General features: G+C 39.6%; 1 protein-coding gene across 1 annotated transcript in view; it reads left to right on the forward strand.

The window, feature by feature from the left end:
* LOC138755486 (peroxidasin homolog) overlaps positions 1-24,417 on the forward strand; it is a 545,492-nt gene that overhangs the window by 266,304 nt on the left and 254,771 nt on the right. The window contains exons 3-4 of the mRNA XM_069921525.1: positions 13,031-13,102; positions 23,377-23,448. Of these exons, the coding sequence (XP_069777626.1) occupies positions 13,031-13,102; positions 23,377-23,448 (144 nt within the window). The remainder of the gene's footprint in view (positions 1-13,030; positions 13,103-23,376; positions 23,449-24,417) is intronic.

Below are 24,417 nucleotides of genomic sequence, written 5' to 3' on the forward strand. Positions count from 1 at the left end.
AGTCACTGTGGTTGAAGTAAAGACACAAAATTCTGAAGAAACAGTGTCCTTTATGTTCTTCTTTGGCTTGGCTTCGCGGACGAAGATTTATGGAGGGGGTAAAAAGTCCACGTCAGCTGCAGGCTCGTTTGTGGCTGACAAGTCCGAGGCGGGACAGGCAGACACGATTGCAGCGGTTGCAAGGGAAAATTGGTTGGTTGGGGTTGGGTGTTGGGTTTTTCCTCCTTTGCCTTTTGTCAGTGAGGTGGGCTCTGCGGTCTTCTTCAAAGGAGGTTGCTGCCCGCCAAACTGTGAGGCGCCAAGATGCACGGTTTGAGGCGTTATCAGCCCACTGGCGGTGGTCAATGTGGCAGGCACCAAGAGATTTCTTTAGGCAGTCCTTGTACCTTTTCTTTGGTGCACCTCTGTCACGGTGGCCAGTGGAGAGCTCGCCATATAACACGATCTTGGGAAGGCAATGGTCCTCCATTCTGGAGACGTGACCCATCCAGCGCAGCTGGATCTTCAGCAGCGTGGACTCGATGCTGTCGACCTCTGCCATCTCGAGTACTTCGACGTTAGGGGTGTAAGCGCTCCAATGGATGTTGAGGATGGAGCGGAGACAACGCTGGTGGAAGCGTTCTAGGAGCCATAGGTGGTGCCGGTAGAGGACCCATGATTCGGAGCCGAACAGGAGTGTGGGTATGACAATGGCTCTGTATACGCTTATCTTTGTGAGGTTTTTCAGTTGGTTGTTTTTCCAGACTCTTTTGTGTAGTCTTCCAAAGGCGCTATTTGCCTTGGCGAGTCTGTTGTCTATCTCATTGTCGATCCTTGCATCTGATGAAATGGTGCAGCCGAGATAGGTAAACTGGTTGACCGTTTTGAGTTTTGTGTGCCCGATGGAGATGTGGGGGGGCTGGTAGTCATGGTAGCAAAGGTGAAAATACATAACTGACATTTCAGGCTTGAGGCTTTCATCAAAGTATGAGAAAATACCAGCAGGTGTCAGAACAAAAGAGTGGGGGCTGGGGAAAGGGGATTGGCAAAAGCAGGAGATGATAGATGGAGAAAGGAGAGAAGAAACAGAAGCAATGAGGGGGAGGAGAGATAACTGGAAAGACAGGAAAGGGGGAGGGCAGAGAAAAGACATTAATGGAAGGCATTAAGGTCGATGTTAATGCCATCTGGCTGAAGAGTGCCCAGGCAGAAAATAGGGTCTGATTCCTCCAATCTGTGGGTGGTCTAGGTGGGATAGTACACAAGGCCATGGACAGACATGAGCGTGGGAGAGTGATTCGGAATTGAAATGGTTGGCCACTGGGAGGTTGCTGTGGTTGCAAATGGGGAAGAGGTGCTGAGTGAAGCAATCTTCCAATCTGTGACCTGTCTCTTCAATACATGAACCCACGGTGCATGCTCCAATTGAAGACTCACTCATGCACACAGGAATCAAGCAGGCCGTGCCCAGCCTATAGACTCCAGGTCACCAAATAACAAAATAAGTACGCACATTTTGGCTCTTACGTGCCCTGTATTCTTGTAATATGTCAAATATAACATTTGATTAAAATATTTAAGGCTTCGGTACTCCATGCACTTGTGCAAAATTCCAACACATCCATTCTGAGCTACAACTGGTATCTCTCTAGTAAACTATAATAAAATATGTTTTATTTAATGTGCAGAAATTTGATTGAACTCCTCACAGTAGATAATCCAAAAGCTCAAAGATGGGCTATGACTTGGAATTTGCAATACAGGTAGTTCCTGACTTACCTGACTTACCGCCATAATTGGGACCAAAGGATCGGTTGTAGCTCAGAATGGATGTAAGTCAGAATTTTGCCCACATGCATGGAGTAACAAAGTCTTAAAGCAAACTTTTAAATCTAATGTTATATATTTGACAAACCATAACAGGGATACAGAGCATGTAAAAGCCAAAATATGCATACTTACTTTGTTTATCGGCATCCTGGGGTCTATAGGCTGGGCACGGCCATCTTGATTCCTGTGCACATGTGCGAGTCTTTGGTTGGCACATGCATGGTAAGTTTGCGTATTGGAGTTCGGATTGTGCAGGCATGTGAGTTAAGCACCCTGATGATATTGAATTCATGCCCTTAACTCTCATGCCTTTGCCATCCAAACTCCAATATGTGAACCCACCATGGAAGTGCCAAATGAAGACTCATGCATGCAAACAGTGGAATGAGGAAATGTATTGGCAAGGGTTAAGTTCTTTTTTTCTTTTGCTTGACATCTTTCTTGTGCACCTCCAGAATGGCGACTGCTCCCCGGGCACTATATTGCACTATAGTATACTTGCGCATACACGTATTTTTTTAAAAATAAATTTGGACGTATGTGTGGACGGACATAAGTTGAGTAGGTTGTAAGTGAGGGAGTACCTCTATTTAGTCAAAGGTTGGAACTAATTGATATTTATTGGAGGGCTTAAAACCATGGCTGGGGGAAAGAGAAAGAAATGAAAGAGACAGGAGATGAGGTCGCATGATTTTATGCCAGGGATTGATGTTTGGAGCATTACTGCTTCTAACTTGAAACAGTGGTTTGGAGTTTGTAATTCAATACAAATTGCTTGGTCCTGCAGAAGATGCAAGGTTAGTGCAGCCAATTTAGAACTGTTATTGGGACGTTCTTTGAAAAAAAATAATGATCATAGTTAATAAACTTCCAGACAAAATTGGAAAAAAATAATGTTGGAATCATTTTAGAGTTTAAATTAAAGAGACATTGTGTGGTGAAAGAATGAGCTGAATTAGCTTCCTTTAATCCAATTATTTTGAAACTGTGTTAGTTGTGATTCTGCTGCATGTCAAGTTCTTGACAAAAATGCTATTTACATAAAATGGAATTGAAAATAGTTAAAAGAGAATACAGGTACTCACTGACTTGCAACCGATGTGACTTGCGTTCATCTGCACATACGACTGAATTTAAAAAAAATAAGAAAAAATATATAATTTACACGGTTTATATTGTATTTGACAAACTATAACAGGGATACAGGGCGTGGACGAGTAAAAATGTGTGTATTTACTTTGTTAGTCAGCGTTCTGGTGTCCATAGGCTGGTTATGTCCATCTTGATTCTTGTGTGCATGCGCGAGTCTTCGGTTGGCGTATGCATGGTGGAATTTGGTTGGCACATACGCAAGAGTTATGGTGCGAATTCAATATCATCAGTGCACTTAACTCTTGCACATATGCTAATTGAACTCCAATACACGAACCCACCATGCTTTCATGGACCCCTGGACGCTGACTAACAAAGTAAGTACGCAGATTTTGGTTCTTACATGCCCTGTATCTCTGTTATAGTTTGTCAAATACATCATTGCTTAAAAAAATTGTTTTAAGACTTCAGTACTCCATGCGCACAGGCAGAATTCCAACTTACACCCATTTTAAGATTCGACCAATCCTTCAGTGCCAATTACAGTTGAAAGTCAGGGAGTTCCTGTATGATCTTTTAACATTAGGAATGCATCACCCTCATTTTAAAACTCCATATTTTTAACTTCATTAATAAACACCATTCATGTTTTAATATTTTAGTAGCATTTACTCTGAGCTTTTCAATATTACATTAGTGTCAAAAACAAAAAAAAAGTGTCCTCTGGGAGTCTGAAATTTAAAAAAAATGCTGGAAATACTCTAGTGAAAAATAATGATGAAAAGTAATTGATCCGGAAAGGAAACGTTCTCTCACACAGATACTTTATGACCTGCTGAAATTATCTAGCATCTTTCATTTTTCTTTTACATTAAATAGTGAAAATATTAATTTGAGCAAACATGAGCTACACCATAGCAAGATATTTGTTAATTTTGCCTCCACCAATTACTTATGCATTACCATAGACTTTATTCGCAGCAGATTTTCACAGGTCTTCGTTGTTTGTAAATCTGCACAAGGCAAATAAAGAACGGGTATATTTTATCACTTCTGTGGATACATTACACAGCTTGATATTGGCTGGCTTTCAACAAGCATATCTTGTGAACTGTTGTATCTCATCTGGTATTCATTACATATCAAGGATTTGTAGCGTTGGTGAATCAGACAACAACTATAGAGAACAATAATGTTAATATATCCAAAATGTATTTGAAATTTATAACCAAAGAACATAAGAAAGATCAGGACTTCAAAATATCACTTTAACATACCCAAAATTCATCTTTTACAATAGCTTGAATTTATGTTCGCTGGTGATAGTTTTATAATATCATAAAGTAATCTAGATTTGCCTTTCTAACTGCAGAATTTTTCATAAAGTCACCTCTCAGCAACCTGCTGTCTACCCTTGACTTATTTCTTAAAACTTGATGTTGGAGAGTAATCTTGAGGCTTTCCATCCAATGTCTTGGCAGGAATATCAGTTTGACCACAGCATTGTACAACATGTCACACCTTTGTCTGAATTGTATTATTCCTGTTCAGGCCAAGATGCTCAAAATATGATTGGTCTAATAGAAAGTAGGAACAGGAGTAGGCCAAAAATGGCCCATCGAGCCTGCTCCGCCATTCAATACGATCATGGCTGATCTAATTTATGACCTAACTCCACCTACCTTCCTTCTCCCCATATCCCCTAATTGACAATTACATTGTTTGAACCAGTCTCCTAACTTATTTTCTGCTTCCTGTTTGTTTGCATTTGTCAAAAGCTCCAAAGTACAATCTTATTGCTGCATTATACACCACCGATGTCATTTTTGATTACAGTGCCTTGATGTTTTATATTTTGTAGACATACAACACGGTAACAGGTTCGTCCAACTTATGAACCCATGCTGCCTATTTACATCCATGTGACCAATTAATGTACATCTTCGGAGCACCTGGAAGAAACCCATGTGGTCACAGGAATGTGCAAACTCCTTAGAGACTAATGGATTTAAACCCAGGTCATTGTATGTTACCACTATGCTAACCATTCCCCCTGATTATTAAAGGAAAATACATTATATATTGGTGTTGACTAAAGTTGCTGTGGTATCCTTTTGGGTGAAAGGATCAATATATTCAAGACACAAATTGATAGTTTTTTTTTATTTTAAAGAGTCCAAGAAAATGGTCCCATGAGATTAGGCATAATCTACCTTAATGGCAGTGCAGGCATGAACAGGCAAGTTAGTACTCTAATTTCTGCCTATTTAATTTCTGCATTGAAAGCAGTGCAGAGATTCTCCAGGTTGACTCCTGAGGTGGTGGTGGGGGGGGGGGTTATGATGTATGGAGAGGCTCAGCAGGGTGATCGTAATCTTGTCTTAATCTTAATCTCATTGAATCTTAAAACATGAAACATGTTTGAATTGGCGTATGGGAGATTGGCTATGTAGATCCTGAGAAGTGGGTTCATCTTAAACTAGTGGGTGATAATGCACAATGGAGATCAAGAATATTTTTTGCAAGATTCAATTTACTGTCATAGTATTAAAACAGTGTTGTATTACATGAAGTTCCTTTTTGCTTGCTGCAAGGCAGACAGATTTACCATCGGCAGGAATCTTGAAGAGGATCAGTATCTTTGGAATTCTTGGACAAGATAATTGTGAGGCAGAGCCACTGACTGTACTTAAGAGTAATCCATAAGTTTCAGATAGCACACAAATTGGTAATCAGTTGGTGAAGTGAGCAGAGAAATTGCAGAAATAATGTCATCCAGAAAGGTGTGAGATAATGCATTTTGTAAGAATTATAAGGCCAGGATATATACCATGAATGTAGGGCCTGAGGAACTACAAAAGATAAGAGTGATCTCTGTATACATATCCAAGGATTCCTAAGGGATCACCACAGTGGGTAAGAAGGCATAGGATACTTGTCTGAATTGGCAGGAAATTTAGAAGAGCAAGATTTTTTTTCACCAAGAGCACTGTCTAAATGGCTGATGAAGGTAGGAGCACTCGCAACATTTAAGAAATATTTTGATTGACATGGTGGGCTGAAGGTCTTTTCCATTTCATGGAACTAAGCGATACAGTAGCGTAGAGGTTAGCACAATGCTATTACAGCGCCAACAACCTGGGTTCGAATCTGCCACTGAGACTAAGGAATTTGTATGTTTCCCTGTAACCTTCATAGATTTCCTTCAGGTGCTCTAGTTTTCTTCCATGTTTGAAAGATGCATGGGGTTAATAGGTTAATTGGTCACATGAGTGTAATTGTGCAGTGTGGGCTCGTGCATCGGAAGGGGTTGCTACTGTGCCATATCTCGAAATGAAATTAAGAACTAAATTAAATATTTAAATTAAAAGTGTGTCAATGGTTAAGGGTAGAGAACAGAAAAATAGTTTTGACATAATAGCAGGATGACGTTAGAGGCCACTCTTTCTTATGCTTAATGAGGATTTGCGACAATTGAACCATTTCAGATAACCATCCTTTCCAGATTGCTCTAGAGTATTAACTCAGTATATATATATATATATATATATATATATATTTTAAACAAATCAGCATCATCTGTTGGGCATTTCCAGAATTTTATTTCAGGGTTCCAGTGACTCCAATACTTTGTGTCTCCCAGTTAAAGAAGCATTTATTGCTCTATTTGCTATCCACATTCATCCTTTTCCAATCTTCATCCAATTAGTCTTCATCCAGACACAGACATTGCTTTCACTCATCTCTGAAACTTAAAACATGCTTCTTTCTCACTTCTAGTTTCTCTGAAATGACAGCAGCTTTAAATGCTAACACAATTTTTTTTCTCTCCCTAGATGCTGCCTGACCTGCTGAGAATTTCAATCATTTTTTAAAAAAAATTGCATGTTGGATTTATCTGGAGAGGAGTGATATAACAGTATTGCAAAATGGCATGAAGTCTGGTCAATTGAAAATTGTTGAGCAGATTATCTTTATTGTTTATCTTTTCACCAGTGCAATAAGAAATCAGAACATTTATTTTAGCAGCCTCAGGATCTATGGTTCAATCAATCCTTTGAAACCTCTGCAACATGGGGGCTTACCTTTCAGTTTGACAAATTAAAAAGTAAAGAACGTTGCTTTCTGAATTTTGTTGTGACCAATTTTATTTTTCTGAAGTACTTTTAACTGAAATAGTAGCGCATGCTGTTCACATTTTCTCCCCCCACTGCCACTCTTCCACCTTCTAAGTTCTCCAGCAGATTGTTGTTTCACACACACAGATGCCTGGGAGGTGACAAATTAAATTGTATCTGCTAATCTTGCTGGAGAAATGTAGGATTCACCAAGATTAATTAGGTTTCACTTGTTGTCTAGTAACATCCTGTTATCATTTTAGTTAATGGCTTAAAACATACTGACCAATTTTTTTTTGTATATTTTATTTTTGATTTTCAAAGACTTATATAAATGTAAACCAAAAATGCAATCACTTTCAATACCGAAGTGACATACAAAGTCTGTTTTTATCTCCCCCCCACCACATCCCCACCCACCCCCTGCCCCAATATAAATGAAAATAAACTCATAGAACCTACGCAGATACAAAAAACCACAAATACCTAGGAAAACCCAACCAAGGTAAGCAAGTAACCAAAGATAAAGAATAAAAAGAAAAAAATACAAATAAAAGAGCACATTGTCTGCATCATGACCCACTTCATTGATCCCAATTGTTTCCCTGTTGGGATGGATTTTTTTAGTACCCTTATTCCAAAGGGGGATAGTCATATCTGTGTACCAATATCTTTCAGGTAGGTTTGCCACACTCTAACAAATGTGTCATATTCCCTCCTTAAATTATATGTGGTTTTCTCCAGGGGAATGCAATTCTGCATTTCCATATCCATCGTGTGGTATTTAGATGGGAGTTGAACTTCCACATGACTGCTATACATTTGCCAAGGCAACCTTCACAAACTGAATTTGGTACTTGGATAGTTTAAAACTCACATCCATAATGTTTCCTAAAAGGTACGATTTCGGATCATGTGGAAAATTCACCTTTGTAATTTATTTCAGAATGTTGCCCGGGACCTTCTAGAAAGATCTTACCTTTGCACCCAGCCAGGTTGAATGGATAAAGGTTCCAATCTCCACACCACACCTAAAGCATATTTCTGATTCTGAGATTTCAGTTGCACTTGCAAGCATGAATGGAAAATGTTTTGAGCATTGTTGAGTGAAAGAGGTAAATAGTTTGAGGTGGCATTAATTGCATTTACTATTTAAATCTGATCAGCTCCTGAGGCTGATATTCATGGAATAAAGTCACAGGAAATTTTTACAGCTGAACAGAACTTTCATGAAAAACAGTCACCGGTGATTCCACGATCCAATTAGCTTTTGGTTGGCTACCAGTTTAAAAATAACATACTGCGGCTATTGTACAAACTTCTGCTTCACTGGTTTTAGTATGATAATAAAACTGAAAAGAAATATTTATTTTGAAATACAATCTTGAAGTGCCAAGAAGCTTTGTCATTTGTCACTTTGTCCTTGAATGGTCAAGTTATGAGCAAATATCTCAGATATTTAACTCTGTCTCATCGTAGTGTATTTGGAGAAAATAGAACAATTTACCTCTAACTTCCCTGCAAAGAACAAAGGAGTAAATGTTCAACTTCTTCCCTGAGAACAAAAGGAGTAGCAGAATTTTTTGTGAGCTTGTTGGTAGAAAATAAATTCCAAGCAATCCTTCATAATATTGCACTAGACCACCAGAGTGGTAATTCACTAAGACAATAATTTTTATTATTAATTACATAACACTTCTTACTTAACTCTAACAACCCAACTATGCAAAAATATTTTTATATGTATGCGTATTAAAACCCAAACCATTACAGTTTAAGCTTGATTCTGATTAGGTGACTTTAAAATTCAGTCTCAGAAAGCTTTTGTGTTGAAATTCAGTCTTTACTGCTGTTTAAAAGCAATTATGGAGTCAGTGTGAGGCATTAGATTTCTTTAAATTGTTGCTCAAAAGCAATTTTGAAGTATTTTTAAATTTCAAGTCATCAGACCGCTAAAGCTCACAAATGTCTTGTAGAGTTGTGTTCAGAGCAATGTTTCTTCATATGAGTAATGTTTCCTCACTTGCATGGAGGTTTTGGAATATTTTCAAAGAGACAGTGAAGTGGCTATTTTCTTCCATAATGATTTTCACAAACCCAGACAAGGTTTAAATGAAGTGGTCGTGTGAAAATGGACACAGCAGAATCTGTCCTCTTCTCAAAGAGATATTGAAGTGGCTATTTTCTTCAAAACCACTTTTCCAGTTTCCCTTCATTTTGTAAGGAGAACATAAGCAGTCTTTTGTTACTGCATTTCAATCCTGTGTATCTTACAGGGTGGCCAAGCCCCTTCTTCAGTCCTGTTACCTACAGGATAGTCAGGCATCTTCTGGTATAAAAATATCCCTCTTTTCAGTAATATCTGATTTCAAAAAATGATTAATCATGTGACATGACCTCACCACGGTTTCATTTCTCCAAAACCATGAATCTTGGCAAATGGCCATTTGAAGTTACTTCACATCAATATGCTGAAAGCATGTGGCTTTGTCTCTTCCACAAGTTTGAGTGGATCAGAGTCTGGTCTGTCTGCACAGCTCAAGCAGAAAATATCTTTCTTGCATACACAATTATTTTTCCAGCAAACACCTACTGTTTTGAGTTTTCAATTGAGAATAGTCATATGACTTATGACTGTTTGCAGTTTTGAATTAGCAGTCTTTTTAAGCAAACAGGCTTTCCAGCAATTGAATGAAGCATGCAATTCTAATTTTTATTGCTGTTTTTCTAGTTGCTTCAACTCCAAAAATGGCTTGCCATCTGCCATTTCAAAGAATTATGTGTGTGTTTTTGTGTCCCTGTGTCCAAACCCACTCAAACAAACTTTATTAAGACATATATATATTTTAAATTTTAACTTTAAATATTAATATTAGCATAAATCCATCACACTTGTAATAAATATATAGTTGCATTGCTGGAAGTCAACTTTCAGAGAGTTCAAATCAATAATATCTTGTGATATAATGGGCAAGATTAGACTGGATCCAGCTGTGACTCACAATTCCCATCTGACCCCTTATCCACCATCAAATCCCACAACAGCCCTGGATACACTAACCTCTTGTGGCTGCTAACGAGCTGGAAGCCACAGTCAAGGCATGTTTTGGTAATGGACAGTGCTTGCTAAAAGATCCTGACATGGAAAAAACTGACTGTCCATTTTCTACATGGATGCTGCCTGTCCCATTGGGTCTGTCCAACTTCACTGTGGTCACTAAATGAAAACATTAAAAAAGACATTCAATATTGGAGAAGTAAATTACTGTTAATTCATTAAACTCATAGATATCCTGTCAAACTTTTTTTAAATTTTGTTCAGTGACTTTCTTGTGATAAATGGGATCATACTTAACAATCCAGTTTTGGCCCGCATAAAGCTGAGATGCAGATATGAAAGGCACATTGACAGTTCATGAGATTTCACTGTATTCACAGTGAGCCCAGGAACAGAGCGCCAATGTAAGGCTTCCATGTATTCTTGCTGTATGGGCTGCATTGCAAAGACTGCTTCCACCAGCACTTCAGTTGGCCAGTTATTCTGTACAGATAATGGGCATGAGTTATAATGAAAGGCTGGATAGACTGTGGGATTTTCTCCCTGGAGCACAGGAGACTGAGGGGTGATTTTATAGCAAAATCATGAAGGGAGTAGATAAGGTAAATAGTCATAGTTTTTTTTCCTCAGGGTAGGGGAGTCCAATACTAGAGTGCATAAGTTTAAGATGAGAGAGGGAAGATTTCAAAGGGTTCTGAGGGGCACCTTTTTCCCACAGAAGGTGATAGATATTTTTTTAAGATTTACAGCATGACAACAGGCTTTCCAGCCCTTAGCCCGTTCTGCCCAAATACACCAATTAACCTACAAACTGTTTGCATTTTTGGAGGGTGAGAGGAAACCAAAGCACCCAGAGGGAAACCCACAAAGACATGGGGAGACCATACAAACACCTTACAGACAGTGTCGGATTCGAACCTGTGTTGCTAGGTCCATAATCTTTCTTTGACTTGGCTTCATGGACAAAGATTTATGGAGGGGTAATGTCCACGTCAGCTGCAGGCTCGTTTGTGGCTGACAAGTCCGCTGCGGGACAGGCAGACACGGTTGCAGCGGTTGCAAGGGAAAATTGGTTGGTTGGGGTTGGGTGTTGGGTTTTTCCTCCTTTGTCTTTTGTCAGTGAGGTGGGCTCTGCGGTCTTCTTCAAAGGAGGTTGCTGCCTGCCGAACTGTGAGGCGCCAAGATGCACGGTTGGAGGCGAGATCAGCCCACTGGTGGTGGTCAATGTGCAGGCACCAAGAGATTTCTTTAGGCAGTCCTTGTACCTCTTCTTTGGTTCACCTCTGTCACGGTGGCCAGTGGAGAGCTCGCCATTTAACACGATCTTGGGAAGGTGATGGTCCTCCATTCTGGAGACGTGACCTACCCAGCGCAGTTGGATCTTCAGCAGCGTGGATTCGATACTGTCGGCCTCTGCCATCTCGAGTACTTCGATGTTAGGGATGAAGTCGCTCCAATGAATGTTGAGGATGGAGCGGAGACAACGCTGGTGGAAGCGTTCTAGGAGCCGTAGGTGATGCCGGTAAAGGACCCATGATTCGGAGCCGAACAGGTGTGGGTATGACAATGGCTCTGTATACGCTTATCTTTGTGCCGTTTTTTAGTTGGTTGTTTTTCCAGATTCTTTTGTGTAGTCTTCCAAAGTTGCTATTTGCCTTGGTGAGTCTGTTGTCTATCTCGTTGTCGATTCTTGCATCCGGTGAATTGGTGCAGCCGAGATAGGTAAACTGGTTGACCGTTTTGAGTTTTGTGTGCCCGATGGAGATGTGGGGGGGCTGGTAGTCATGGTGGGAAGCTGGCTGATGGAGGACCTCAGTTTTCTTCAGGCTGACTTCCAGGCCAAACATTTTGGCAGTTTCCGCAAAACAGGACGTCAAGCGCTGAAGAGCTGTCTCTGAATGGGCAACTAAAGCGGCATCGTCTGCAAAGCGTAGTTCATGGACAAGTTGCTCTTGTGTCTTGGTGTGAGCTTGCAGGTGCCTCAGATTGAAGATAATAGCGTTGTGTTAACTGCTCTGCTTACCGTGGCACCTACTGCCAGAAGAAGTGGTAGAAATGAGTACAATTACAACATTTAAAAGCCATTTGGACAGGTATATAGATACGAATATGAACTAAATGCAGGTAAATGGAGCTAACTTGGGTTAATGTCTTGGTTGGAATAATAATGTTTATAATGTACATATGCACCAAAATTCTTATTTGCTGCAGTCCAACAGATACTTATTTTTTTGAAGATTTTATTTATTGATCATAATAGATCAAACCATAAAAATATAAATAAATGCATAGTGTTGTAATATAAAAAAATTATATTAGTAAACTAATTGAATTAAATGAATAAAGAGAATAAATACATAGATAGATAATCCGAGTGCAAAAAATAAATTACAAAAGTGAAGACAGTCTTTTTGTGCTATTGGGGCAATCCAAGATTAGTGTAACAAAGGGAGATACAAGTGTCATTACCATTCAGAAGAAACTGCTCTTGAACTTAGAGAAATTGGTTTTCATCCTTCTGTACCTTCTGGCCGAAGGTATCGGTGAGAAGATGTTATGATCAGGGTGATGGGAATCCTTTATGATGTTGGCTGCCTACTTGAGACAGCACCTCATATGGATACCTGCAATGGATGGGAGGTCCATGCGATGCATGGATGAGTTGGGCCAAAAGGCCATGCTGTAAAAATCTATGACTCATCTGCTCGCTCGTGTAGTTTTGTTTTAATTTCATCGTTCATATCATGATTGCCTCCTGATGTTTTATAACAAGGTATAACTAAACAGGATGCTCACAGTTGGCATAGATTCTCAAAATGTATTCTTGACTATAATGAAATAAAGAATTATGGAACCATTATTCTGTGCAGCTTGTGCCATACGAATTTATTAGGGGAAATCTGTTTCAAAGCTATTATTCAGAAAATTAAGATTTTTGTTAATCTTTATACAGATTATTGAATAATAACCAAGTCAAGAGAATACCAAGGAAAGCATTTGAAGATCTGGACAACCTGAAATACCTGTAAGTGCAGAACTATGAATTATGCCATTGTTATATTTGTTAAATTCAATATGTTCCATATTTTAATAATTGGATTGATTGATTTTAGTTAAAATGGAGCACATTAATTGGCTGTGGGATGAGTGATGTATTTGCATTTCACCCACTGTTGCCTTCTAGACTTTGAACTTGCATTCACATAAGTTGAGGTGGTAAAAGATTATTTGACAGGGATCAGATTCTTGTATTCAGGCAACTAAGGTTAAGAACTCGGCTGTGGTGAACAGAACAGTAATCATTGGTTAGAGTTTTATAATTTTATTCCATTCTGTCACATATTGATAAAATCCTATTAGCTGTTAATAACAGAAAACTAATTGTATAGCTATTTCTCCATGATTTCTGAAGCCGACGGTTGTCCCTCTTGGATCTTCGGTGCAGATTTAAAGAGATGCACAAAGATTAATGGTCTGCAACACGTTTGGACAGTATTAACACAAAATTCCTCAGATATGAGCAGCCCACAAGCAGTGTGGGTCACTTCTCCAAAAGCAGGGCTAATTGTAATTCTTTGTTTAATAAAATTTTGAGGACTTGTGAGCTTGTGCAGTCTGACACAGGGATTTAATTTCATGCAAGTCTCCTCTTATTGCTTCTCCCAGAGAGTAGTGAATCTGTGGAATTCTCTAACTAATAAAGCAGTAGAGGTTGCCTCATGAAAAATATTTAAGGGACAGATGGATAGAGTTCTGAAATGTATGGGAATTAAGGGTTATGGGAAACAGCTAAGACCACAGACACATCAGCCATGATGTTATTGAATGGCGGAGCAGACTCAATGGGTCAGATGACCTACTCCTGTTCTTATTTCTTATGTTCTAATGTTGCCTCGGTGATTATGAGTTCTTTTAGCTTTAGGAGTGCTATATAAATTAAAACTATTATTGCAAATAACCGCCAATTGAGTATAATATATTCCACCCTCTCCTTACGGTTTAACACCACTGTGTGCTAAATTGCTCCAATTGTCCTTGTCTTCCCAAAAGTGATTTTAACTTTAAACATACAGCATGATAACAGGCCATTTTGACCCACAAGTCCATGCCGCCAAATTTACACCCAATTGATCTAAATGGTTTGGCTGCTTCCATGCCATATTGTAAAATACCATGAGACTGAATTGTCTTTTGACAACTTTGGTATTGTGATAAACTACGGCTAGAAACCTAGCCAGAGTTTGTATGGTGCTCTGTGAGGATAAACCATTTGCCTGGTTTATAAAGGCATGTTCTGATGCCAAAATATATAATTTGTTGTAAAGGTCACTGCAGCTTGAATAATGTGGATCCAGACTCCATTTGGGCTGCCTTGAAGTCTTAGGATATGTTTTAGCAAAATCAACAAATTTACAATCCATTTAAGTACAAAGCAGGTGATTATTTATTTGTGGAAAGAGAAATGCAAGGACTACAGATGCTCAAACAATGAGAAGCTGGAGGAACTCAGCAGGACAGGAAGCCTCTTATGGGGAAAATGGATAATTAATGTTTTGTATACCCTTTTTTTTGAGACTCAATTACTATTTCTTTCTTTACCAGAACAAACAACAGCTGTATCAATGGATCATTGGAAATTTCCAAAGACAAATCATCCTGTTTTTTTCCCCAGATTACAATAGTTCTTTAAAAATGTGTGAATGCATGTGGAGGTACATTCACAAAATAGAAAGGCTTCCATTTTCACAAAGCAGACAATTTGTTTGCATAATTTATGTTTCTTAATCTACTTTTTCCTTTCAATGGCGTGAATCCTTTTTGTTTTATAATGATCCATTATTACTCCATTTAATTTGGATGGCGAAGGGCAAAATACAATCAGCTGTTTAGATAGCAATAATCATCCTTTAAATCAGTGGTTTTCAAACTGCCCCCTTAACTCACATTCCACCTTAAGCAATTCCTATGCCATGGGTGCTCTGTGATTAGTAAGGGGCTGCTTAAGGTGGTATGTGAGTGGGAAGTGTTAGGAATTAAAGTACCTTTAAAGAAATTGCTCGAGACAAAAATTGAGAACAAAGAACATTTATTACTACAACAATGCAAAGTTGGGTGCTTCCCCTTACCCTGGGAATACACACACATACTGGGGCTCACCAAACTTTTATACAGTCAATTTCAGTATCAGAATGCCCTCCCCCTTACATTCTTCTGCCCCCTGGATGGGTTTGGCATAGGTAATTCTTCCTGCCTACGTGCAGTTTCAGTACACTTGGAGGACCAGGGGGTATCCTGTGGGTGCCCCATCATGTCATTGTCCTTATTCACACCTTCCTGATTCTCTGGGCTACAGTCTCTTAATATGCAGAGTTGACTCATTCTATCTAGGGTTGGCTAATTTCATATGTATAAATCTGTGTATGGTTAGCTAATTAGAAATGTATGACTTGGTACTTCTGTCCAGGGCTAGGAGACCCTTATCTGATCCAGACTACCTCAACTTCCTACATTCTATTGTACCTTACCATTCCTTATCTTAGTCCTATGGTCTTGTCACAAAGGATAGAAGATTCTTATGTTAATCGTGCTGACTCTGCTTTCCTGCATCCTAAGCCCCAAACTTATCCTGTTTGAACTGGTTTCAGCCATTTTACTGATGAACTTTAGTTTCTTCCATGTTCATAATTTTAGATCAATTTTCCCATCTCTCACAATCCTCACTTTTCTTTTAGATCAGTAATACTGATCTTTCACCATGATCAGTGTTACTGATCTTTGGTTACTAGTGTCAGTGTGACTGATCCCCCCCCCCCCCCTCCTCACTTTTCTTTTAGATCAGTAACACTGATCTTTCAAGTGTAAGGTGTAGTTTTACCCAGCTGGTCAATAACCGAATTGTAATGTCTGTGTAAAGTCTTTAGGTAGGGGAGCACCATGAAGGTCAGGGGAGTGAGTCCAGCTGCTTATTAGGGTTTGGAGTATCAGGCTCCAGTTCTCAGTAAAGAGTCTAGTCCATCCCATACGTTGAAATATTGAAGCAGTGTCTTTGAAGCACACGACCTTTGTAAGTGTTGTCCCGACGAAGTCTGTGAGAGGCGCTGCCTTCAGCAGCGAACGAGTAGCAGTCTATGAGAAGCGCTGCCTTCAGCAGCGAACGAGTAGCAGTCTATGAGAAGCGCTGCCTTCAGCAGCGAACGAGTAGCAGTCTATGAGAAACGCTGCCTTCAGCAGCGAACGAGTAGTCAGGCGGTTCCGTTGAATTGTGGCTAGTATCTGATGTCCTCTTCAGCCCCAAACCCTAGGGCCACCGATCTCCGAAGGCTGTTTGGAGCCTGATATTAAAGTGTCAAGCAGCTCACGTTGTTGGAAACTGGTGCTCCCTTTCATGGGGTGATGAAAAGTGACCAAGCAGGGGGGGGATTGTTTCTTGTGATTTAACTGTGTGTTGCAGCTTGTCTGCTAACATTAGCATATATATCATTGAACTTGTGAGTTGCAGCCTGTCTGTGTACATTAGCATATGTATTAACTCTCTCTCTCTCTGTTACATGTACAATGCTGACTACCATTCTGTCTGTCTTTGTCCCACCATGTCCTTTGTGCTATCGCTTCAAAACTCCTGTCTTTAATACCTGTGTAGGCTATGATACAAATTAGATGTACTCCACTAAAGCTGTTTAATTCCCCTGGTCCGTATTGGGATCCCTTATATCCCATTATGATTATACATTAAATCTATGCCCTGTCTACATTCTAAAGGAGCTGAATTGTAACCTCTGCTGCCCCTATTCCAGGGGGGCTTAAAACATTAACGAACAATATTCCAAAGAAATTAGTAAACAACAATGAACAATACATGTAAAGCTCATTAAAAACAGCATTAAAATACAATAAGAACTGAATAAAGCACAATAAATGTAAAGCTCATTGAAAACTGCAATAAAATACAATAAGAACTGAATAAAACACAATAAATGTAAAGCTCATTGAAAACTGCAATAAAATACAATAAGAACTGAATAAAACACAATAAATGTAAAGCTCATTGAAAACTGCAATAAAATACAACAATAACTGAATAATCAAAAGACAAGTAAAATACAACAATAACTGAATAAACCATTAAAGAAACGAAAAAAAATGTTAAATTACGGCACTTTGTAACAATCTGACTTTCCCTTGTGTTAGTGTAAAAATTGTAAAATGAAACACAAACCATATTTGCATGGGTTTTGAATATGTTAGACCTTATTAAAATGCAGTTGGAGCTGCTTGTCTGTATGGGGCACAACCCTCCAATTTGTTAGAGTGCGTACATAACAGACATTGCAGCACAAGAGCCCCTGCAAGAGAACTTGAAACATATTCAACCTTTAGTTTTGCCTTAAGTAAAATGCCTTGTGCCACAGCTCACAGGAGCTGGCCTTATTTAAAACAGTCTGTAAAACAGGCACCAAAAAAAAGTTAAAAGATGTTCTTATGAAGATTGCACACACAATAATTTAAGTACAGGCTAGTTTCTATTATATTCCACTTAAAAGTTCTGCTGCATGAATCCTGGAGCTTGTGGAGTCATTATTGAATCAAGAAATATTGGTACCATGCCAATCTCATTCTAACATGCCAATTTCTCCAGTCCTTAAGTCAAGATGTACTGAATAGCATCTGGTACAAGATCTGTGAGTTCTTAATGATATTATTATTCTTATGCACCCAATTGTTCTGAACTATGCCACCAATTTAAATCATATTCCACCTATTGCAGTACTCACACACCACCATAGACCAGTTCGCAGGTTTATTTCTCCATTAAGCTGAATCCAGTTGCGCAGGATTTACCTCCGTGATTATTTACAATGTAACTTCCGCACTACCGGATTTAAATATAAACCTGATGAATGGGGGAAAGTTATCATGAATTAAATAACAGCGGCAATACAGAGAAATTGTGCTGAGGCATTAATTTCACTCCGGAGGAAAATGCACCAGAGAAATGAATGATTAAACTTATAGGAATCCCCATAGGAATCCCCAGAGGTATCTTTATTCTCCAGAGGTGGGTGATCTTTAAACTCACGGACCTTGACTGCTGAATGTGTAGAAGAAATGTATTAAATGTGTTGATAGGGCTCCATACCTCTAACTGCAAGACAAGAGCCTGAAGCCTCAATTTCAAGTGCCACAGTGCACTTAAAGGGACATGCACACTCCCCCTTCAACTGGCTGATCCAGCCACTTTACACATCAGATCCTTTCTTTATCTCACATACACTTAAAGTTAAGATGTATAGAACTCACCCTATTTGCGCAAACATTTCTCCCTGCAAATGTTATAACATCACTCAACTCTCAGGTACTCCCTGTGCAAAATCACATTTAAATACAATTTATTTCATAAATTGGAATTAACTGGTAGTTAAATTCGCTAATTCTTCAGTATTGAAAAATGATCCTTTATGACATTTAAATTTTAGCATGAATTTTAATCAATATTGGTCAGTGACTGAAGTGGGAAGTCGTGATTTATGAAATTATCTCTGGTCTCTACTCTCCCACTCCCTGCACTTCTCCCAACATTCAGGAGCTGGCACACAGTCCCTGCCTTTTCCATGTTACTCATCTACTATTACTTTAACTGCTTGCATCAAAATGTTAGCCTTTGCTTTCTGCTTATCCTCAGATGTCTGGACAAATGCTTTTTGTGTGATCTGTAGAAGCTGGGTTATTCCCTGCTCATGCCAATTTTCTGTCTTTTGTAATTTTCTCTTAATGTCTGGGGCTGAGTTGGTAACAAAACCTGTTAGTACCTATTGTTCCCCTGCTGGGGATTCTATGTCGAGACCCCCATATTGTATATATATTTGGTCCCAAAAATTGGTCTAACTGTTCAGCACATCCCTGGGGATCTTCTATCAGGGAGGTCAGTTCTTTCTTAAAGTTACACACTTCAGTACTGGTCAGGGGCACATTTACGAAACCGAGACCTTCTCCCATGGGAACTTCCCACAGTGGTCTCATCCAATTGGTTTCTAGCTTATTAGGTCTGGGTTCCTGCTCCCTGGGAAATGAATTAAAGGGTTCTGCCCTTTCTTCCTGAAGAGTCTCACGCTGTTCTGAATTAAAGTTACCTCTCTCTCCTGCCAACAGAGGTGGTAATCGAGTGCTTTGTGAGCAAGTTATCATACCACTCCTGCTCTCTTCTCTCTTCTCTAGTGGTGGGGGAGGTGGGGAAGGTGCAGAAGGGTAGGTCATAGGAGGGGAAGGAAAGATAGGAGCCGGCATAGGAGGAACATAGGGTGCAGGGAGGGAATGTAACACATCCCAACCCTGTGATTCAGGGACAAGAGGTTCCTCCTCTCTCTTATCCCTGGATTCTTTCTCATTCAAAACCAGCTGTTCAATGGATCCCTTGAGCCAGCAGGCTGCATATTCCCTGCTCTCAACATTGTCTGGCTGGTTTTGATAGAGCCATAAGTTCAAAGCTTCACACATCCATTCATCCTCGGATCCGAATTTTGGCCAGTACACGGAGCTCCCTTTAACCGGGTATCCCACCCATTCATTACAACAATACCTGACCGTCGTCAGTTTGTCTTTACCGCGGGTCTTTCCTGTGCCCCACTCAGATAACATCATCCCAAGCGGGCTGTACGTAGCTATCTGGTGGTCACGTCCTGTGTCAGGACTCTCATCTCTACTGCCCGCTATTCCCATACTTAGGAACAAGTAAAATACTCTTACCGAGTTCTGGCAGTACTGCTCTAGCGCGCGTCCTTCCGCCGTTTGTTCTCAATGCCTCTTCTCGGATATCACTCGCTTCTTCCACTGACCAGCCACCCGTCGCCCGTGAGTCCAGCTGAATCAGCCGGGGTGCACCTACTCTCGTCGTCGGGGTACTCTGTCAGTGGAGGGAGTGTGATCCCGGACGAGCCCCCATTTGTTAGGAATTAAAGTACCTTTAAAGAAATTGCTCGAGACAAAAATTGAGAACAAAGAACATTTATTACTACAACAATGCAAAGTTGGGTGCTTCCCCTTACCCTGGGAATACACACACATACTGGGGCTCACCAAACTTTTATACAGTCAATTTCAGTATCAGAATGCCCTCCCCCTTACATTCTTCTGCCCCCTGGATGGGTTTGGCATAGGTAATTCTTCCTGCCTACGTGCAGTTTCAGTACACTTGGAGGACCAGGGGGTATCCTGTGGGTGCCCCATCATGTCATTGTCCTTATTCACACCTTCCTGATTCTCTGGGCTACAGTCTCTTAATATGCAGAGTTGACTCATTCTATCTAGGGTTGGCTAATTTCATATGTATAAATCTGTGTATGGTTAGCTAATTAGAAATGTATGACTTGGTACTTCTGTCCAGGGCTAGGAGACCCTTATCTGATCCAGACTACCTCAACTTCCTACATTCTATTGTACCTTACCATTCCTTATCTTAGTCCTATGGTCTTGTCACAAAGGATAGAAGATTCTTATGTTAATCGTGCTGACTCTGCTTTCCTGCATCCTAAGCCCCAAACTTATCCTGTTTGAACTGGTTTCAGCCATTTTACTGATGAACTTTAGTTTCTTCCATGTTCATAATTTTAGATCAATTTTCCCATCTCTCACAGAAGGGAAGGTTGAGAACCACTGCCCTAGACCCATGTTACTGAAATATTTTGCTTGAGAAAAAATGTCACTGGCCCATTTCCATTAGAGTTATGAAACCATGCACATAACAAGTCAATTAGGTATGATTAAAACAGTGGTTTTCAAACTTTTTTTCTTTTCCACTCACATACCACCTTAAGCAATCCCCTACTAATCACAGATCATTTATTACATCAAGTGTGAGTATTTTAAGCCATGATTTAATGCAGTTATTTTCAAACTGCCCCTCTAAACTCACATTCCACCTTAAGCAATCCCTATGCCATAAATGATCTGTGATTAGTAGGGGATTGCTTAAGGTGGAATGTGAGTTTAGAGGGGCAGTTTGAAAATAACTGCATTAAATCATGGCTTAAAACACTCACACTTGATGTAATAAGACCCATGTATCAGATGAACTATAATCAAATCCTCAGATATTGTAGGAAGCTAGAAAAAAAAGTTGCTGGGGCCTTGACAGAGATATTTTCATTATCTTTAAACACAAGTGAGATACCAGAAGCTTGTTACTTTTTTAATTTAATAAAGGGTGCAAGATCAAGCCAAGGAATGACAGGCAAGTGAGTCTAACATAAGTGGTGGGAAAGTTACTGGAGGAGATTCTAAGAACAGAATTGATCAGCATTTGGAGGCAACAAAGAGGACTGAATAGGGTAGGGTGGTGGACATTGCCTGCAAGGAGTTTAGCAGACCTTTGATAAGGACCCGCATGCTAGGCTAGCTCAGAAAGTTAGATTGCATAGGTTGCAAGTTGAGTTAGCTCATTGAATTCAAAATTATTTTGGTGGAAGGAGTCAGAGAGTGGTAGTGGAGAGTTGCTTGTTCAGATTGGAAGCCTGCTCCAGGAATTGTTGTTGATTCCACCATTGTTTATCATGTGTAATAACAAGTTGGATAAACAGTTGGTAAGTTTGCAAATGACACCAAAATTGCTGGTATACGGGACAGTGAGGAAGGATATCTAGGATTACAACAGAATCAAGATCAATTGGATAAATTCTACAAGGAATGGCAGGTGGAATTTAACGTGGGAAAGCATAAGGTGTTGAATTTTGGTAAGTCAAAATGGTAGGACAACCATAGTAAATAACAGAGACTGGAGAATACTATTAGGGTGGAGGCATATATTTCCTTGAAAGTAGTGACACTGGTAGACGGAGTGGCAAGGAAAGAGTTTGGTATGCAGCCCTTCAAAAGTCAGGGCAATGAGTACAGGAATTCGGTAGACAGAGTGGCAAAGAAGGAGTTTGGCATGCAGCCCTTCAAAAGTCAAGGCAATGAGTACAGGAATTCGATAGATGGAGTGGCAAAGAAGGAATTTGGCATGCAACCCTTCAGAAGTCAGGGCAATGAGTACAGGAATTCGATAGATGGAGTGGCAAAGAAGGAGTTTGGCATTCAGCCCTTCAAAAGTCAGGCCAATGAGTACAGGAATTCGGTAGATGGAGTGGCAAAGAAGGAGTTTGGCATGCAGCCCTTCAAAAGTCAGGGCAATGAGTACTGGAATTCAGTAGACGGAGTGGCAAAGAAGGAGTTTGGCATGCAGCCTTTCAAAAGTCAGAGCAATGAGTACAGGAATTCGGATGTCACCCTATGGCTGTACAAGATGTTAGTGAGGCCATATTTAGAGTATTGTAGGCAGTTCTGGTCACCCAACTAAAAGAAGAGTGCTATTAATTTGGAAATAGTCCAGTAATGATTTTCAATAGTCTGTATTGGAGGGCTTGAGTTACAAGGAAAGACTGAGAGGTGACCTTAAAGAGGTATATAAGATAACAAAGGTCATAGATAATGTGAGTGGCCAAAATCTTTTTTTCTTCCAGCATAGGAGAGTCCATAACTCAGAGGAATAGATTTAAAGTGCGAGAGAGAGGATTTAAAGTAGATCTGAGAGGCAACTTTTTCACATAAAGTGTGGTGGGTTTATGGAATAAGCTGTAGAGAAGGATAAAATAGCTATATTTAAAAGATATTTAGACATATATTTGCATATGAAAGGCTTGGAGGGATATGGCCAAATGCAAACAAATCGGATAAGCTTGGATGGACAACCTGGTTACGTGGATGAGTTTGCCCAAAGAGACTGTATCTATGCTATATTGCTCTATGATTCAAAGAAACTAAAAAGTTGATTTTTTTTTGAAAACAGTAAATTTTCAGTAAATACTACAGATCCAAAGTAAATCAAAGAACTTCAGCAGGGACAGGTGGCATCTGTAAAGGGAGAAAAGCAAGATTAATATTTCAAGTAACATATTTCATCCATTTCCTCTCCACAGGTACTGCCTGACAGGCTGATTAATTTCAGCATTTCCTATTTCATTTTTAATCAAAACAATTTTCTTGGTCTGGGAGCTTCTTGCTGCATCAAACAAAGAACATGTTACACATATGATTTGCTAGCTTTGTCCAGGCTCACTGTGCAATGTAGAATGAATGCTGAAAATTAGACGTAAGAGAATTTATGAGGGGATAGACTGAAGATTCTGGGGATTACAGAATATTAGATGGAGATGTGAAAAAAAAATCAAGAAAATAGAGAATAAAAATTGAAGTACAAATAGCTACAACACAAATCTGTTACCAGTTTTGAACAATATTTTTGAATTTCACTTTCTAATTTATTTTCAGCTACCTGTATAAGAATAACATTCGTGCAATTGACAGACAAGCCTTTAAAGGGCTTGTGTCCCTGGAGCAGTTGTAAGTATATTTAATACCTTCTAAATGAAACAAAATAGTTTAAAAATCATTGATATATTAATAATGCACTTCTGTATCTTTTTAAAGTCTTTGATATTGAAATTTCTTGAGAGTACTTTCCATTAGTGCATGCATTTCGGAACTGAATTTCTGACATTCTAAACCCTGAAACCCCGTCACAAATTCAGGAGGTGAGGTTATTGCTATAACCAGGGAAATATAATCATATATAATACATTTCAGCAAGGTTTACCCTAACCTGCTGACAGTTGTCCTACTTGAGATGCGCACAGGTCTTTCTTCAGGGCAATAGATGAAGAGAACATGTCAAATCAAGTCTAGTTTATTGTCATATGATTGCACAATAAAACAGCATTTTCTGATCTTCGGTGCAGAGACACAACCAGACATAATACACTTACAGACAAGCCACACCTATGCAGGTCAAATATTCATATATATAACTATTCCTTCATGAATACGAGAGTCTTGAATAGTTAGTGTGAGTCGTTCCTTTGGTCATTCCACATTCTCACTACCCATGCGAATGAGCTGCTCTTTAGCCTGGTGGTGCTGGCTCTGGCACTCTTGTGTCTCCTTTCTGATGGGAGTCGCTGAAAAATGCTGTGGATGGGATGGAAGGGGCCGTCAAAGATCTTGTGCACTCTCTTCAGACAACGATCCCAGTTGATCATGTTGATGGGTGGTTAAATTATCATGCTCTGAGACTAATTGACTTACTATTGGAAAAGTAAACCTTTCAAGGCACAACTATTATCAAAAATTAGGTGATGTCCTGGATGGAATGTGCAAAGAGAAGCTGGGATTCAGTAGCACCTTCACTTTGCACATTCATCTGTGCTCCGATTCCACAAATCTCTATAAAGAGCTGCAGCAAATTAGATTACCTAGCAGGAAAAGTAAATGATTCCTCTGTGACAATTCAGACTTTCTCTTTTCTCGAGCTCT

This window comes from Narcine bancroftii, chromosome 2 (genome assembly GCF_036971445.1).
Source record: "Narcine bancroftii isolate sNarBan1 chromosome 2, sNarBan1.hap1, whole genome shotgun sequence".
Taxonomy (NCBI): Eukaryota; Metazoa; Chordata; class Chondrichthyes; order Torpediniformes; family Narcinidae; genus Narcine; species Narcine bancroftii.